The 17,060-nt window shown below is 34.3% G+C and overlaps 1 protein-coding gene across 9 annotated transcripts in view; it reads left to right on the forward strand.

The window, feature by feature from the left end:
• BLTP1 (bridge-like lipid transfer protein family member 1) overlaps positions 1–17,060 on the forward strand; it is a 192,940-nt gene that overhangs the window by 82,917 nt on the left and 92,963 nt on the right. For all 9 annotated transcript variants that reach the window (XM_046657183.1, XM_046657189.1, XM_046657187.1 and 6 more), the window contains 11 exons: positions 643–893; positions 3,567–3,825; positions 5,019–5,856; positions 8,061–8,131; positions 8,654–8,827; positions 9,324–9,444; positions 10,682–10,828; positions 11,217–11,344; positions 11,691–11,890; positions 14,113–14,310; positions 15,000–15,211. In XM_046657183.1, coding sequence (XP_046513139.1) covers positions 643–893; positions 3,567–3,825; positions 5,019–5,856; positions 8,061–8,131; positions 8,654–8,827; positions 9,324–9,444; positions 10,682–10,828; positions 11,217–11,344; positions 11,691–11,890; positions 14,113–14,310; positions 15,000–15,211 — 2,599 coding nt within the window. The remainder of the gene's footprint in view (positions 1–642; positions 894–3,566; positions 3,826–5,018; positions 5,857–8,060; positions 8,132–8,653; positions 8,828–9,323; positions 9,445–10,681; positions 10,829–11,216; positions 11,345–11,690; positions 11,891–14,112; positions 14,311–14,999; positions 15,212–17,060) is intronic.

Raw genomic sequence — 17,060 nt, forward strand, 5'->3', positions numbered from 1 at the left:
TTTTATAATAGTTTTTAAGAAAGGATGGGAGTTAATAAGTACTTACGGATTTGTCTGTGGGTCACTCACAGAGCCTGAAGAATTTTGTATACATTTTCTCTTGTCTTAATTCTTAATACTTCATCTAGAATCCTTATTACAAAATTATTATGATATTTTTCTCTAAAATATAGAATGGTAGATTATTTTGGTTTTGTTGAGAAATAATTTCTTACTGGCCCCATATTTATTATAATTTGGTGTATTAAATTTGCCATGGAATAGACTTTGAAATGCTTAAGTAAATTATCTGTTAAGCATAATCTATACTAATAGTTTTGTCCACTTTTTAGATTAATGTTTAAAATTTTTAGTCCTTTTGAGAATATTTACTGCTGTTTTTAAATGTCTGATTTTTATATTTGCTTTTTCGCTGTGTGTTCTTTTTAGTGTATGCTGTATCTCTCCTATTGTTTCTACTTATTTCTCACTTACCGTGGTGAAAGTATTTGTTTGTAGAATGGCAACATGATTAAAAACACCTTTGTGTTTGTGTTTACCTTGTCTTTTAAAAATATTAACAATTAACTTTAATTATCTGACAAAAAGCTTTCCATTTCTTACTGAGTTGTTTTTGTTTGTTTTGCTTTGGGCTCTGTTCAGGTTGTGGTTTCTGTGGCCGGACGATACCCTGAAGAGTAAGAGGTGCAGGAACAAATGTGGCTGTCTCGGTGGCTGCAGATTCTTTGGTGGCACAGTAACTGGCCTAGATTTCTTCAAACTTGAAGAGTTGACACCTTCCAGTAGCTCTGCATTTTCAAGCACGAGTGCAGAGTCTGATATGTATTATGGACAGTCTCTGCTACAGCCTGGAGAATGGATTATTACTAAAGAAATTCCCAAAATTGTAGACGGTAATAAAATGTATTATTTTGTCACTTGTGCTAATCTTTTATTATCTTTATCCCTATGCCATTCTGAGAAAAGTTCAGTGTTACTTAGTTCAACTCCATTAATTTTTGAGTAGTCCTACCGATAGGGTTCAGTATAATCTGCCTTTGTTTTTACAGGTGATTTAACTAAAGCCAGATAATACTAGTGAGTTTTTCATTGTTACACAAGGCAAAAGTGGGTCAGATCTCTTCAGATCTCCTTTTGTTGACATGGGTGATTTTCCTGGCCAAGCTTATTCTAAATATTTCCTTATATATCATTTTCCTAGAACCCAGCTTCCAGAGATATACTTAGGTATAGCTATGCTTCAAATTAACAGTTGTTTTGCCAATTTACTTTTATTAAAACTTATCAATAGTAATATTTATACTATTTGCCCCCATGTTATCAAATATTTTTGTAAAATATTCTCCTTATCACTAAAATTGAACATGTCAAGGAGAGAATTGTGATCTCTCCTTAAAGCCTAGAGGATAACTTTGCAAATACGTGAGTTTAGTGTGAGCAGTGAATGATGGCTTTAAGTGTATTTGATTTAGATTTATCTAGTGTCTTTTCTCTAAAGACTTCAGAAATGGATTTCCCTTTGGGTTTCTTAGTTGTATGTTCCTACAATTAAATTCAGTATTTACTGCTTAAGTTGTCATGCTATCAAGAAACAAAATGTAGAAAAGTCTTAATATTTCACCAATATTTAGACTTTTTCCCTTGATCCATTCAAAAACCTTAACTTAGTGCTGCCTTTTATCAGTAGACAAAGATAGGAAAGAAATACTTTAAGATTTTATTGGATTTATTTCCCAAGTATCAGGAGCTCTTAGAGGAAAGAGCTGGACTACATATGCCAAATTCCTGTTTAAATGATTTTTTCACTGAATATTAATACGTGTGTGCATGTTGTGTTAAGGTTGACTTCAGCATGTTTGCTAGAATAAGAGCGGATTATCTTATAAAAATCACCAAACGCTGAAACTTCCTGACAGTTAAAGGATAAGAAAGATGCTAAATAAAATTTAACTTAGCTGTCTTCTTATATTACTTTTTTACATTTGAATGTGGTTTTTAAAGGTTTTCTCATTTTGTCCGCAAGCTACCGCTTGAGTTTTGTATTATCCCTATTTATAGTGAAGAAACCAAGGCTCATCCCTGAGACTGAGTTGCGTGAAGCCATGCAGCCAAGTAGATGGCTGAGCAGAAACTAGAATCAGGGCCATGGAAGCCCCTTGAGTGGTCTCTCCACCGTTCTGCAGCTCATGCTAGTTGTAAAGACTTGGCGTGATTTTCTGATATGCAGATCAAAATGTAACCATCACAAACACAAGGAAGAAAATCTACACAGAATTTACACATGGTGTAAAAGGGGAAAAACAACACATTCTCTAACAGTGAGCAAGCTCATCATAATTCTTAGAATGTGTAACAGGGAATGTCTATACCTCCTAGTGATTCTCTCAAGAGCGAGTTGTACTTGGTAAATTACCATAAGTTTCTGGTCCATAGAAGATTGGGGTTAGCCCCTACTAAGTGTCTGACTTTCTGATTGTTGAGTCTTTCAGAAGCCAAATATAGATGTATAGATGTGTCAGGATAGAATCAAGGAGGACATATTGGTAGAACTAAAGATTTCCTGGGAAGGTCAGTGAACACTGGTTTCCTATCATTTAGATGTGAATCTATTATTTTTGACCCCAGTTTTCTTTTGACTTTTGTTCTGATTTTTACATTTACGGTAGTAGAAGCAAATAATATTACTTATATTGTAAGTTCTTAAGTCTTATCCCTTAAATTCCATCTAGGACTAGATTCTGCTTGGGGAGATGTTTTCTCCTGTTAGCAGTTTCCTCTTCTTGGGTACCACAGGGATGGCTGGAGGAGAGGGGAAGTTGAGCAAGAGTTATTTTTTGGATCTGAGCAGCTATAGAACTCTCCTTTTATCCCCCCCCCCCCCCCCCCAATTACATAACATCACAGGGCTATTATAAAAGGCTGAGGAAATGTTCCAGGTTAAAGAAGACATGACAACCAAATGCAATAATATATAATCCTAGGTTGGATCCTCTACTGGAGGGAGGGAGAGTGTTTTAAAGGACATTATTGGGTCAACTGAGAAAATTGGAAAGCACGTGGTAGATTAGATAAGAGAGTTGTATAAATACTAAATTTATGGAGTTGATAACTATTCAGTGATTATGTATTATTCTCAGGAAATAAACATTTAAGTATCTAGGGTAAAAGGCCACAGTGTCTGCAAATTACTCTCAGATGGTTCAAAAACTATTATGTCTATTATATATAAATAGAGCAAATGGGACAAAATGTTTCTGTGCTAAAATAGGTAATTCTGAGTAAAAGATCTATGGTTTCTTTGTAGTACTCTTGAAAGTCTTCTATAAGTTTGGAATTTTTCAAATAAAAGGTTAAAAAACACCCAAAAAATCCACTGTCTGTGAACTCTGGATCCCTACTTAATGGGATATATTTCTATGGTGTTTAGCATATTGCTATGTGAAATTAGATATCATGCTTTTTAAAAATGATTATACTTAAAAACAGGGAATTAAGTTGTCATAGTTTTCATAAATTGCTTTTGAAATTATTATGTTCCCACAAAACCTACTTTTTTGTTTGTTTAGGTAATGTGAATGGGATGAAGAGGAAAGAATGGGAAAACAAATCAGTGGGAATAGAAGTAGAGAGAAAAACTCAGCACCTTAGTCTTCAAGTACCACTACGATCTCATAGCTCATCGTCTTCCTCAGAAGAGACTAGTAGTTCTAGTGCTGCACAGCCTTTACTGGCTGGTGAAAAGGAAAGTCCCTCTTCTATTGCCGATGACCATTTGGTTCAAAAAGAATTCTTGCGTGGTACGAAGAGAGATGATGGCCAAGCAAGGTCAGTATTCAATCAGACTTAGAAACTTGATCATAATAGGATTATGATTGCTTAACATTATGGCAAGAAAAATTTCTTTCCTCTCAACTCACCCACTGTAGAAAATTTTTTTCCTCCTGAGTGTATTTTTAAATGTCCATTTGCTGTTTTCTGATTATAAAAGTAATATACGTATATTCATTTCCAGATATTAGGAAATACAAAAACGTATAATGAAAATAAATATTTCTTATCTCACTACTCACAGTGAACCATTGTTAGCATTTGGATATTGTCCTTCCAGTCTGGTGAATATTTTTTGGTCCTCCTCTTGGCCCTTTACTAGTTGGCCACTCATTTCTTGAAACACACTTTCCTCTTGACTTGATAGCACATTTCAGATTTTCCTTCCACCTCCTTGGCTCTTCCTTCTCAGTCTCTGTTTCCATGTCCTTCATTTTTTCCTCCCTTTCTTCCTTTTCTTCCTCTTACAGCCTGCCATTTGTTAAATGTTGTTATCCCTTAGGACTCTCTTCTGTACCATTTTCTCCACTCATTCTATACTGTTTCCCTAGACAGTCTCAATAAGTATGTGCTTCAGTCATGATCTGTAGTTAATGTCTTCTAAATGTAAAACTCCAGCCAAAACCTTTGTCCCCGTCAGCCAAGCTACCTTCTTGATATTTCTACTTGGATGTTTCGTGGAGACCTCAAACGTAACATATGAAAAATGACCTTGTGCCTATCGTGCTCAACTTGTTCCCCCTCAGTAGATGGCACTACTGCATCCATTATCAAAGTCAGAAATACTAGGATTATCTATCACTTCTTCCTCTCCTTCAATCCCTCTCATTTAATCAAAGGCCCCTGGTATATTTTTTTGGATAAGCTTTTAGAGGATGTGGGAAGAAAAAAAACCTTATAAATGCATTAGTGTTCATGGATTATGGATAGAAGATTATACTGTGGGTTTCTTTAAGTTTTTATTGTGTGTTAAGCTGCTTCAATTTTTTTTTTTTGGAACTATATGGAGTCTGAATACATTGTGCTGTTTTACTACTCTATGGATGTTTTATTGTAAAATTTTAGATTTTCCTTTATTTATAAAATAAATGATTAAAATTGCTAAAAGGATTTTATAAGTACTTCTGGTTATACTTAGAGTAAATTATATGATGTACAGTAAATGGTAATAGCTCTGCTTTCTGTTTTAGTATTCCCACAGAAATTTCAGGAAACAGCCCTGTGTCTCCTAATACTCAGGATAAGTCAGTCGGCCAGTCCCCTCTGAGATCTCCTTTGAAACGACAAGCCTCTGTTTGTTCCACCCGGCTTGGAAGCACCAAGAGCCTCACTGCTGCTTTTTATGGGGACAAGCAGCCTGTCACAGTTGGAGTCCAGTTTAGTAGCGATGTCTCCCGAAGTGATGAGAATGTGCTAGACTCACCAAAGCAGAGGAGAAGCTTTGGTTCATTCCCATACACACCATCAGCAGACTCTAACTCATTTCACCAATATCGATCAATGGATTCCAGCATGTCAATGGCTGATAGCGAAGCCTACTTTTCTGCAGCTGAAGAATTTGAGCCCATTAGCAGTGATGAAGGCCCTGGAACTTATCCAGGTAGAAAAAAGAAGAAAAAACAAACCCAGCAGATTGACTACAGTAGGGGTTCCATATATCACAGTGTAGAAGGACCACTTACTGGCCATGGAGAAAGCGTTCAGGATCCCCGAACTCTGCCATTCAAAACTCATCCTTCCCAGGCTTCGTTTGTTTCTGCATTAGGTGGAGAAGATGAAGTTATAGAACATCTGTATATTGTAGAAAGTGAGAAAACGGTAGAGAGCGAACAGATTACTTCTCAACAACCTGTGATGAGTTGTTATCAGACTTACCTTACTCAGTTCCAGGTAATTAATTGGTCAGTGAAGCACCCAACCAACAAAAGAACCTCAAAGTCCTCATTGCATCGTCCCCTCGATCTGGATACACCAACCAGTGAAGAAAGTTCATCCTCATTTGAACACCTTTCTGTTCCAACTTTTAAGGTATAAATCAAATTGGTAGTTTCCACTGATATATTTACTTAGAAAAATAGATTTTTAAGATGCTGTTTTTAAAATTATTCTGTCATTTTAGCTACCTTTCTGAAAGAAGGAATTTCTGAAGTCATGGCTTCATGTATGACAGTAGGTCTCAGGGTTATTGGTGGGTATTATAAATTTAAGCATAACAAATTGAGGAATAGTTTCAGATTTGATTGTCATGATGTTAATCAGTTAACATATGATCTCTATTTACATTATACTCTATGATTAGGGTCAAGTTTCTATGAATTCATATTTTCTGTGTGTTAAAAATGAAATTTTGTAATTGTTTTTAATAGTTGGTATGCTTTCTACTAATCCATAACTGCTTCTATGCAAATCCAATTCCACTCAATTGATATTTGAGATCTTACAATTTAGTATGAATTGGTTATTGTCCATTTTCTGTAATGTATTCTATAAATAGCTTTTTGAGGGAAGCTGCAAATATGTCAAAATAAATTTAGTAATAATAGCCAATATGAAAACTATTTTTATAAAATTATAAATTTATAAGAGAAATTTTTATGATTTTAAAAACCAAAACTAAGCATACAAAATCTTATCCAACTGATTAACAATGTTGAGGAATCGTATGTGGTATATACTTACCTATACATATATACTTATTTAAGGTGTCTAAATGTTAATTTATTCACTCTTAAGTCGGGTATTTATTATATACTACTATGTGCCGGGTATTTGATGTACACTGATGAGGGAAATGGGCATGGGGCTTATAGTGTAGGGGTGAGAGACAACCAGTTAGTAGATAAACAGGTAAGAATTGAGAAGAGTCTTATGAAGATAATCAAAGGATGCCAGGATAGAGAATAGGGTGGGGTGGGCTACCCTAGATTGTATTGACGTGGAAGGTATGTCTGAGGAGGTAATATTTAAACCGAAACTTTAAGAATGAGGAGGAATTGAAGAGGGGAAGACTCAGGGGCACTACATTCCGAGCACAGACATCAGCCTTGCTAAAGCTCTAAGATGGGAAAGAAGTCAGTGTATATGAGACACAGTGAGTTTGCAGGGAGACATACTCATGATGAGGGCTAGAGACCTAAACAAGGGCCAGATCAGTAAGGACTTGTAGACCAGGGTATCAGTAGTTAGAATTTTATTTTAATTTCGTTGGGAAACTTGTGAGAACTTTAAGGAAATGTGATGTGATCTCATGTACTTTGGCTACTTAAGTGGAATTGAATTGTCATTAAGCAAGAGAGGAAGTGGGATGATCACTTAGGAGGCTGTTGCAGCAGTCTGTGCAAGAGATACTGGGCTTAGACTTAAGTAATGATGGAAATATGATCAGTGGAATTGAATCTCCCTACATAGAAATATGCTTTTGAGTGATTATATACTGAAGGAAGAAGAAACATTAGTGACAGTTACTAAGTTTTGATTTTAAGGTTGTGCCCATTTCTTAATCTTGCCCAAGGTAAATTGCTCACGCTAAGATTTCAAAATATTCTCTTTATTCCAAGTGAAAATATGTTGGTGTATGAATTTTCCAGTATAAAACTATATGGTACTTGCTGTGCAAAAGTTAGAATTATTTTAGTATTTTCAATAAATCTTTCTAGTTTATCAGGCAGTCAAATGTCTGGAGAAAATAAGTCAAGGAATTCATATATTTAGACAACTTCAGAAATAGAATATAGGAAATAAGAAAGTTATTTTCTCCATTAAATCTGAACACCTGGCTGGCATTTAAGTGTTCAGTTTGAACATTCAAGTGTATTATTTATTTTATTTGTTATGTTTCATGGATTTAAGATACAATCTAGCTTTTCCTATAGTTGATTCTTCCCCACTTAAAGTTGATTGTACTAGGAGAAATCTGTAAAATTAGCTAAGTAAAGCTCAATTTAAGGAGGAACGCTGGCGAAAAGACATTTGAAGCACATGCCTTTGAGCTTTCGGTGTGTAGTCTTTTACTCTCTTTGGTGAATTCTCATAGTGCTGCCCTGTCATTTGTCTGAATAAACAGAAACTGAAATTACCAATTGAATATTTTCTCAGTTTGTCAAGTATGTCGTATATCAAAATCATATTAACAAGGTAATCTGTATATTCACAAATATTGATTGATAGCATAAAATTAGAGAATAATTAGTATTAAAATTCTAGACTATAAGTGGTATTTTATATTATTCCAGGTTATCAAACAGGGGCTCACAGCTAATTCTTTACTAGACAGAGGAATGCAATTTTCAGGATCGACTTCAAAGTAAGTAAAAATTACATAATTTTGAAGTTTAAAGTCAGTCTTTCCTGCTTATGAGATATGTAGAATTTATTCTGAGGAATAGCAGTTCTTTACTTCACTAGAGACTTTATTTTATGAATAAATTACTCCAAATAATTCAACTATGTTGTCTGTCATGGCTTTGCCTATGTTAATAAGCAATCAGTAGCATTTCTGTTAGATATACCATACAAGCCATAACTTGGCATATCAAAATCAGAAACTAACAAGAATTCAGTATTGTAGTTTTCATATTTTGGAAAAGCCCCATCAAGTAAATATATCAAAATTTTTTTTCTCATTTGATGTATTAACCATTTTTGATGAATTTGCCTTTTAGTACCTTATTTGTCCTGTCTTGGAAAAGTATTTGAGACATAAAATATCTAGTCTAATTCCATGAAATAAATGTAGGTTTAAGTGGTCACTCATCTTAAGGAAGCTCCAACTTCTGTCCTTTTTCATAATCTTTTTAATATATTCTTTGCTTGTTAAATTGTACAGTACACCATATACTCCTCTGGAAAAGAAGGCTGTTGATAACACAGATGATGAAACATTAACAGAAGAGTGGACCCTGGATCAACCAGTCTCTCAGACCAGGACAACAGCCATAGTTGAAGTAAAAGGAACTGTTGATATTGTCCTCACTCCCCTGGTGGCTGAAGCTTTAGACAGGTATTAATTTTGTCTGAAAACTTAACAGTTATTTTATAAAATGATAAATGTATGTCATATCATTAGGGTATGTAATATCTTTCTGTAAAGAACAATGTTAATGATGGCTATTTTGATTGAACAAAAATGAAAATACGTTTAGGTCTTTCTTTGTTTCATTTAGTTATCATTTGTTACTTTTTCAGCCTAAGTAATTTTATTGCAATATTATAATGCATTATATTTTCCACTTTTTGCTTTTGGGCTGATGACCGTAAAATGATCAAATACCCAGGAACTAATTATTAGGTTTGATATTCTTACTATTATCTAATTAATAAAGGGGTAAAGAGGAAATAATAGTTTCTCTGTCCTGCAAGGAGCTTATTGTCTATCTAGGGAGAGAAAACTAACGGGAGTAAAATTTAGAATGGAACATAATGGAACAGTTTAGATAAACTAGATCATAATATTAAGTGATGTTTAAGTTTTTTATGTACTGTTTTTCTTCCCTCAGATATATTGAAGCAATGGTTCATTGTGCTAGTACCCAACACCCAGCTGCCATTGTAGATGATCTTCATGCCAAAGTCCTCAGGGAGGCTGTCCAAAATAGCAAGACTACTTTCTCAGAAAATGTAAGAACTTTCTTTTCAAAGAGTATGGCAAACTGAGTATTCTTCATGTGTACATAATATCCAAGCTTGAAAAAAATTTGAATGTATTAGGACTTTTTTTTTCTGAGGAAGATTAGCCCTGAGCTAACATCTGTGCCAGTTTTCCTCTACTTTATATGTAGGTAGCCACCAGAGCATGGCTGGCAAGTGGTGTAGGTCTGTGCCTGGGATCCGAACCCATGAACCTGGGCTGCTGAAGTGGAACGTGCTAAACTTAATCACTATGCCACAGGGCTGGCCCCTTGAATGTATTAAAATTTTATTAGGTGTACAAGTTGGAATACATGAACACTTCTAGTCTTTATGTGTCATTGGCTCCGTAAGAGATAGCATATATCACTATACTATGGATTAAATAGTAGTAAAATATTAACTAAAATGTGGCTTTTTGTTTTATTTCAGAAGGAGCTTAATTCCAAGCCTTTCCTAAAGAGCTTTGGTCCTAAGTGAATGAGTGTTTCTTAGGACTGGTACATTGATTTTGTAAGAGAGCAAAGCTACATATTATTTTGATTTTCCTCTATGATTCGATAACTTGTCTCTTGATATTTTTGAGATTAGTTTTGTTCACCTCAGTGAATCAAGTTACTGCCTCCTGGTGTGTGATATTCCACTTATGCTGTGGTCCCAGCCACCAGGCCAGTGTCTTAGCAGTCATATGCTGCTGCTCCTCTGATGATTCTCCGTTTGACTTTCAAAGTTACCTGGGTTATGTTTGGACTAGGGACCAGAGGCAAGGTGAAAGTGAGGCTGATTATTTTTAGTGATCTAGCTATTCAGAATATATTGGCATTTCATGTGATAGATAGTTAGGGTGATGGAGTACAAATCAAAAGAAAGTTGAAAATATTCCCACACAACAGAGAACCAGTTATCAGAAACCAAATCCGTCCTCAAGTAAGTAAAACTTAGTGATCCTGAAAAAATACCTATTATTCTTATTATTACCATGTTTTCTGTCTGTTTCTCTATAGGCCGATTTCACTTTGTTATGTATCACTTCTGTCGACCCTGAAGCTGCCAGTCTGTTTCCTAGCTTTTCTAGGGTTTGGATATCAGACTGAGGGTGCTAAACTAGATGGCAGCTGGCACATAGGTGGACGTAAAGGACCATAATGAATAAGCAAGTTGCTGTTGTGGGTGATATGGAAATTATGAAAGGTCTGTGAAATAATAATTCTACCTTCATTCTTTTTAGTTATCTTCCAAACAAGATGTTAGAGGAACAAAAACTGAGCACCCTGCTATAGGAACGACTAACCAAGGACACGCACAAACAAGTCTTGTAATGAAGCAAGACAATGTAACAATTAAAGGGCTTCAGGCTAATGTTAGCATACCAAAGGTAACAATTTAGTATTTACAAATTTTTCTGAAAAAGGAGAATATTTTGGTAGTTTTTAACCTTTGTATTTACTAAACCGAACGGTGGTAGGATAGATTATAATATCAAAAATATTTTATTCCCTTGATGATGTAATGTAAGAATTAATGTAAATAGTTTACTTAAGCAGAATATTGGGTAATATTTACTAACATTTTCCACATCTATCCAGTAAGAATTTACTTGTGATTAATTATGAGAGTCTGTGTTTATGAGCTTTGTCTTCATCACTCTCAGGCATGTAGGTATGTCATTTCTAACAGTGGTTTTTCATTTTCCTGTATATCTTATGTTTAAGTCATAACTTTTCACTTTTCACCTCTGAAATTTATGACATTTTGTGTCTTAGGTAAACTTATGTTTGTTGCAAGCCTCAGTGGAAGAATCTCCAAGTACGGCTCCTGGTAGAAGTGTGACTCATGTTTCCCTGGTAGCATTGTGTTTTGACAGAATTGCTACACAAGTTCGTATGAACAGGTAAGAAAGATTTTATTAATTTGAGCCATGATTATCTTGCTGTATGAAAAAATAAGCCTTAATCATCTTTTTAATACATTTCTGAAAATTCTAATGTTAAAACTCAAAACTGGTATTGTAATTTCAAATCTCACTTTGTAGATTAGCAAAGTAGGTTTTTAAAAGTTTGTATTGTTTTTATTCATATTATTTTTCTGTAAATACTGACAAATTTATTATTAACATTGGTTTAATTAAACCAGTGGAATGGTTTTTTGTTTTTTTTAAACCTGCTTATTAAATGTTTTTACTGAACTATATTATTTAAATTTTAACCATCATACCCTTTTTCTTCCCTTTTCCACAGAGGTGTGGTTGAAGAGATTTCAAATAATGCAGAAGCTGGGAGAACATCAAATTTGGATAGGTATGTCCATGCAACTAAGATGCAGCCCCAGTCATCTGGATCCCTCCGATCAAATGCTGGAGCAGAAAAAGGCAAAGAAATTGCGGCCAAGTTAAATATCCATCGAGTTCATGGGCAACTCAGGGGTCTTGATACAACAGGTAGGATTCTACAAGAAATATTTTTTTCTTTGACATGTATAAATTTAAGATGATTTTGCAAAAGGAAACATTTTTTTTCCCTTTGAATATTGCTCAATTTGAGTATAAGGAAGAGAAAAGTATTTCTGCATATATTGAACACATGGTATTTAACTTCATTACTCACGTTCTAGGCAGAATGGAAGGTAAACTTTAGTAGGAAAGTTAGTGGTATGGCCCCAAATTAGGAACTGCTTCTGTCTCCCATCTGTTTTCTTCATAGTATTTTGCTCTTTATAGAACAGAGAGGGTATGATCTTTATAGTTTTTCTTACTTTTCAAAATCTTTCTGTTGGCACAACTTTATTAAAAAGAATTAATTGTAATATCAAAAGCAGATAGTCAAGTCTGTAAAATATAGCATAAGAGTGATAGATCATGGCTACCTCATGAGGTAAAAGAGAAAACCAGAGACGTTATATACCATTTCAGTATTTTTGACTCAATTCAGTACATATGCTCATTTTGAGGATTAAATGATCTCAGATTGTCAGAGAGTCAATCCAGGAAAAATTGAGTTTGTTATATGATTGCTGTGCTAAAGTACCCTCATGGGACAGGTGACCAATCGTGAATGAACAAATGATTTGCTTGAATTTGCTCACTGTATTCTGTGGGCTCTGAAGCTTCCATGATTTCTGTCTGTATTCTGGGTCTGTGTAAATGCTGTGGCTTTCTCAAGGCTAATTTTCACCATCCTTGTGTTTGAGGCGAAAGCTTTTGACCTGAGGATTCCAGATAAAGAGACTTTTCATGACAGCCTGAATCTGTAGTCCTAAAGCCTGGGACGAAATACCGTAGCTTGAGTATAAAAAGACTTTTTTCAGCTCTGTAATTTGCACTGGTAACCAGTTTGCGCTTGGATGTCTACAGACCAGTAGTAGTAACTAAATATAATTTCGAAAGGTGCGTTATCCAGAAAAAACTCATCAATAAAAAAACTCCCATTGAAAGTCCAAGGTGGACGTTGTGTAAAAATGCAGGAAAAAAAGGGAAACGTAAATGTCTTTGCTTCTATGTACATAAGATATCTGTGAAAGGATACTCAATAATCTAACGGCATTTGTTACATATGGGAGGGGAATGGACGTATGGGTGTGATGCTGGAGGTTTTTCATTGTATACCCTTTCATACTTTTTAGAACTTTGATCTGTGTCCTACCTAATAAAAAAGCTTAAGTAAAATTCCAGTTAAATCTTCACCGTAAATCATACATCAGAATAAGTTCATGGAGTTAAAGACAAATAGAAAAATATTAAATAATGAGAAAATTATAGAAAAATGTAAGTGAATATTTACTCTCTGATCAGGGAAGACTTTCTAATCATAAATGCAAAGTATAGTGTCTTCATATGATGGCATATTATATCGCTATTAAAATAGTATCCTTGAAGAATTTTTATTGACCTGAGGAAATTATCATGGTTTGCTGTTACGTAGAAAGTGGGAATCAAAGCTGGGTTTGTAAAATGACCTCTGAAAAGCCAGAAGGAAACTTACTTCAAATCTAAACAAATTACTTCTGGGTGGTAAATTTGTATATATTTTTTAAATCTTCATTTTGCTTTTCTGTATTCATTAGCTGTAATCAGAAAAAAGTGAAAAAAAGTAAGATGAAATAAAAACCTCTGTCAGACACTCAGGATGTTAGTTTCCATATTGCATATTGTAAGCAGTGGAATGAGGCAATAACTATGATGAATTGTACTTATATAAAATATGTTAGCATCAAGCAATCTTTTAGTAAAAGTAGTAATTTTCCTAGAAAATGTTTTTCCTAAGGCTGAATAATTAATTAAAATAATTTTTCATTTTGTAAAATGATGAGACAGTGTTTAAAAATAGTTTACTATGAAGCTGAATTATTAAGGAGCTTCTTAATTTTAGAGTACCCTATAATCTTTCAGAAATGAGTTCATTCAGCCTCTGAGCAATTATTTGTTAATTATGGCATCATCTTTTTTCCCTCTTATTTTAACATGAGTCTAGCGCATTTTAAGTAGTATGACATTAGGCAGCATTATTTTAGAAATTGGTTAGCTCATTTGCTTATTTTTCTCTTTGGCAGAATACTAAGATATCTTTTCAAGACAACCAGTGTGCCAAATGTTTACATTGTTTGAAAAAATAAATACAAACCTCTGTGTTTAGAAATGGCCATTTTGTTCTCTGTTGATAATAGACATTGGTACCTGTGCCATCACTGCTATTCCCTTTGAGAAATCCAAAGTTTTATTTACTCTTGAAGAATTGGATGAGTTTACTTTTGTGGATGAAACCGATCAGCAAGCTGTTCCAGATGTAACTCGAATAGGTCCCAGCCAAGAAAAATGGGGTTGGATAATGTTTGAATGTGGACTTGAGAATTTAACCATAAAAGGTGAGCTTTTTCTTTTTTCTTTTTTTTTTGAATTCTGCTTAAGTGGGGAACATGTTGGCCCCATATTACTGAAATGTTTTGAACAGTCATGACTTTCAATAACCTGAATCTGCATATTCAATCAAAAAGTGTGGTACCTAGGGTTACTTATCAGAGGTGCTCCATCCTAAGTGCATAAGTGGAACTTTCCTTCCATTGTGTGATTCAAAACTAGCAGAGCATCTAGGTGTATAAAACCTCAATGTCTGAACAAAACAATCTGTGGTTCGGAAAAAATTCCCAAATAAAATACAAAGCTACCCAGATTTTGAAAGTTTGCACCTTTGGAAACTGGATCTTTGATTAGTAGAGCATTGTCGTATAAGATGAAAATACTGTGAATCCTTTCTTCAGTGACACAGACCGACTTACAGTTATATTTGTTTTCTTTTACATTATTGAGTAATATATTAACAGGAAGCCTGAATTGTGTATAAGATTTTTGGTTTAGTCCTATATAATAGTAGTTGTATATAATTCCTTACCTGATAATCCAGTCTTAATCACTTCTATAGATAAGGACAAAGTTTTGGTAAGGAAAAAAAATCTTCATGAAATTTTTCTTTTTTTTTTTTGTCTTTATGGATATTGTAGAGTACAGCATTGAGACACCCACTATTTTTAATAAATAAATTCCTTCATTTTTATAGGAGGAAGACAGTCTGGTGCTGTTTTATATAATACTTTTGGAATTATGGGTAAAGCTAATGTCACAGAAAGGGGTGGAGTGCTGACATCCAATAATTCTTCTGATTCTCCAACCGGCAGTGGCTATAATACTGATGTCTCTGATGATAATCTTCCTTGTGACCGAACAAGCCCTTCCTCAGACTTGAATGGACATTCTGTTTCAGATGAACAAGTTGGTGAATTTCTAATAATAGTGTTTTGGAAAAATAACATAGAAAACTGTGTACCAAATTCAAAATTAATTTTTGGAGTACATTTGCCCATCTTTCCATATTTTGGATTTTGCTTAAATGGTAGTCAAGGCAATTTGGTGATTATACTGATACTAGGGTATAATTTCTGAAATGAACATTTATATCTGTCATAGTACCTAGTGTAATACCTAGTTCATATTAGACACTTAATAATATTTGTTGAATTAATGAATTAATAGAATTTCACAAAAGCAGACTTTGTTTTTATGTTTGAAAGATTTTAGCAGATTTCATTTTTTAAATAATTAGTTTCAATACTGATAGTATTTCATGTAAGTTCTAAATATTTTTGTCTACATCTGTCTATTTCAGTTAGAATCCTGAAGAACACCTCATATGCAACTCATTTATTATTTTTATCATGATAGAATTTCATCATGATGAGTACGGTAACAGCAATAATGAAAATATTCAAAATCCTAGGTTACAGAAGAGTTGTACCACTAACTGGTGACTTCGGGCAAATTATTTACCCTCTCCTAAGTTTCTTCATCTATAGCAGGAGTATTGTAATGATACTGACCTTTTAGAATTTGAAGATTAAATGGATAATATATATGAAAGTTTTAACTCAGTGTCTAGCACACAGTAAGAACTTGGTAAATACCTTTCTTAAATACACACACTTCTGATTGTTTGAAAATTAGATCAGTTGAAGAGGAAAGAAACCACTTTTTAATTAAGAAATCTGTCATGAGTATCCAGTATTTATTAGCATAATCACTTCTAAATCCCAGGTTTCTTGGAATTTATTTTTGAAACATTTGATTTGATGCTAGTTCAAGAATTTAATCACAGTTTTCTTGTGAGGTCTTTGGAAGTACTTGAAGGGTGGGTGTGGATTAGCACTTTAATTAAGGAATTTAAAAAATACAGTAGCTGCTCACTAGACTAAAGAACTGGGAAGGGTCTAGCTTTTCTTTCCCTCTCCTTCACCTACTAAAATACTTCACAGAAACTCGAGTGTCTTCCTTGATCTCTCTTATTCTACTCTCCTTGTTGCAAGTCCTAGAATTTTGTAACATTGTTTTCTTTGGGTTCTCAGATTTTTCTTGGTCCATTTCTTTATGGAGTTCTTCATCGTCCTTAAATGTGGGTGTTCTCCCCATGTTCTGTTCTTGGCTACTCTTTTCTTCTTGCTATTTGTCCACTCCCTGACATATTTCATTTCCTAGTCCTCCTCCATAATTTGATGACACTGCTCTTTCCCATTGGTTATGCTGTTAGCACCAGCGCTTCTCCTGAGTTCCAGAATTGAATCCATCGGCTTTTTGGATATCATCATTCACACATGCTATAGACACCAAAAATTCAATCTAAAACCAAGTTTATTATTACTTTGCTTCACATGGTATTATAATTAATTCTTATTATTTACAAGTGCCCCCTCCCTTTTTAAAATTTTAAGTTCCTCAAGACTTCTGTCTTCTATATAGTTGTATCCCCAGTGCCTGACTCACAATGTGTCTGAAACCCGCAAGCCAGGTGTATTTGAAAATTCAGATTTCTTCTTTTAAGAGGAAGGTCATATGGTGTGTGTCCTATATGTTACATAAACTCCTAGTGGAATCTGAGACTGCACTTCATCTTGAAATATTTAAATATTTCTGCAGCACATTACTGAAAACACCAAGTGGGATAAACAGCCGCCTCATCAGTTCAGATCAGATTTTGATGCCACATTTACAGAAAAAGATTTAGATTTTCAGAACATCGTAGATTTTAGAATTGCAGATAAGAGAATGTAGACTTATATTTAGTGTCTGC

Source organism: Equus quagga, chromosome 3 (genome assembly GCF_021613505.1).
Source record: "Equus quagga isolate Etosha38 chromosome 3, UCLA_HA_Equagga_1.0, whole genome shotgun sequence".
Taxonomy (NCBI): domain Eukaryota; kingdom Metazoa; phylum Chordata; class Mammalia; order Perissodactyla; family Equidae; genus Equus; species Equus quagga.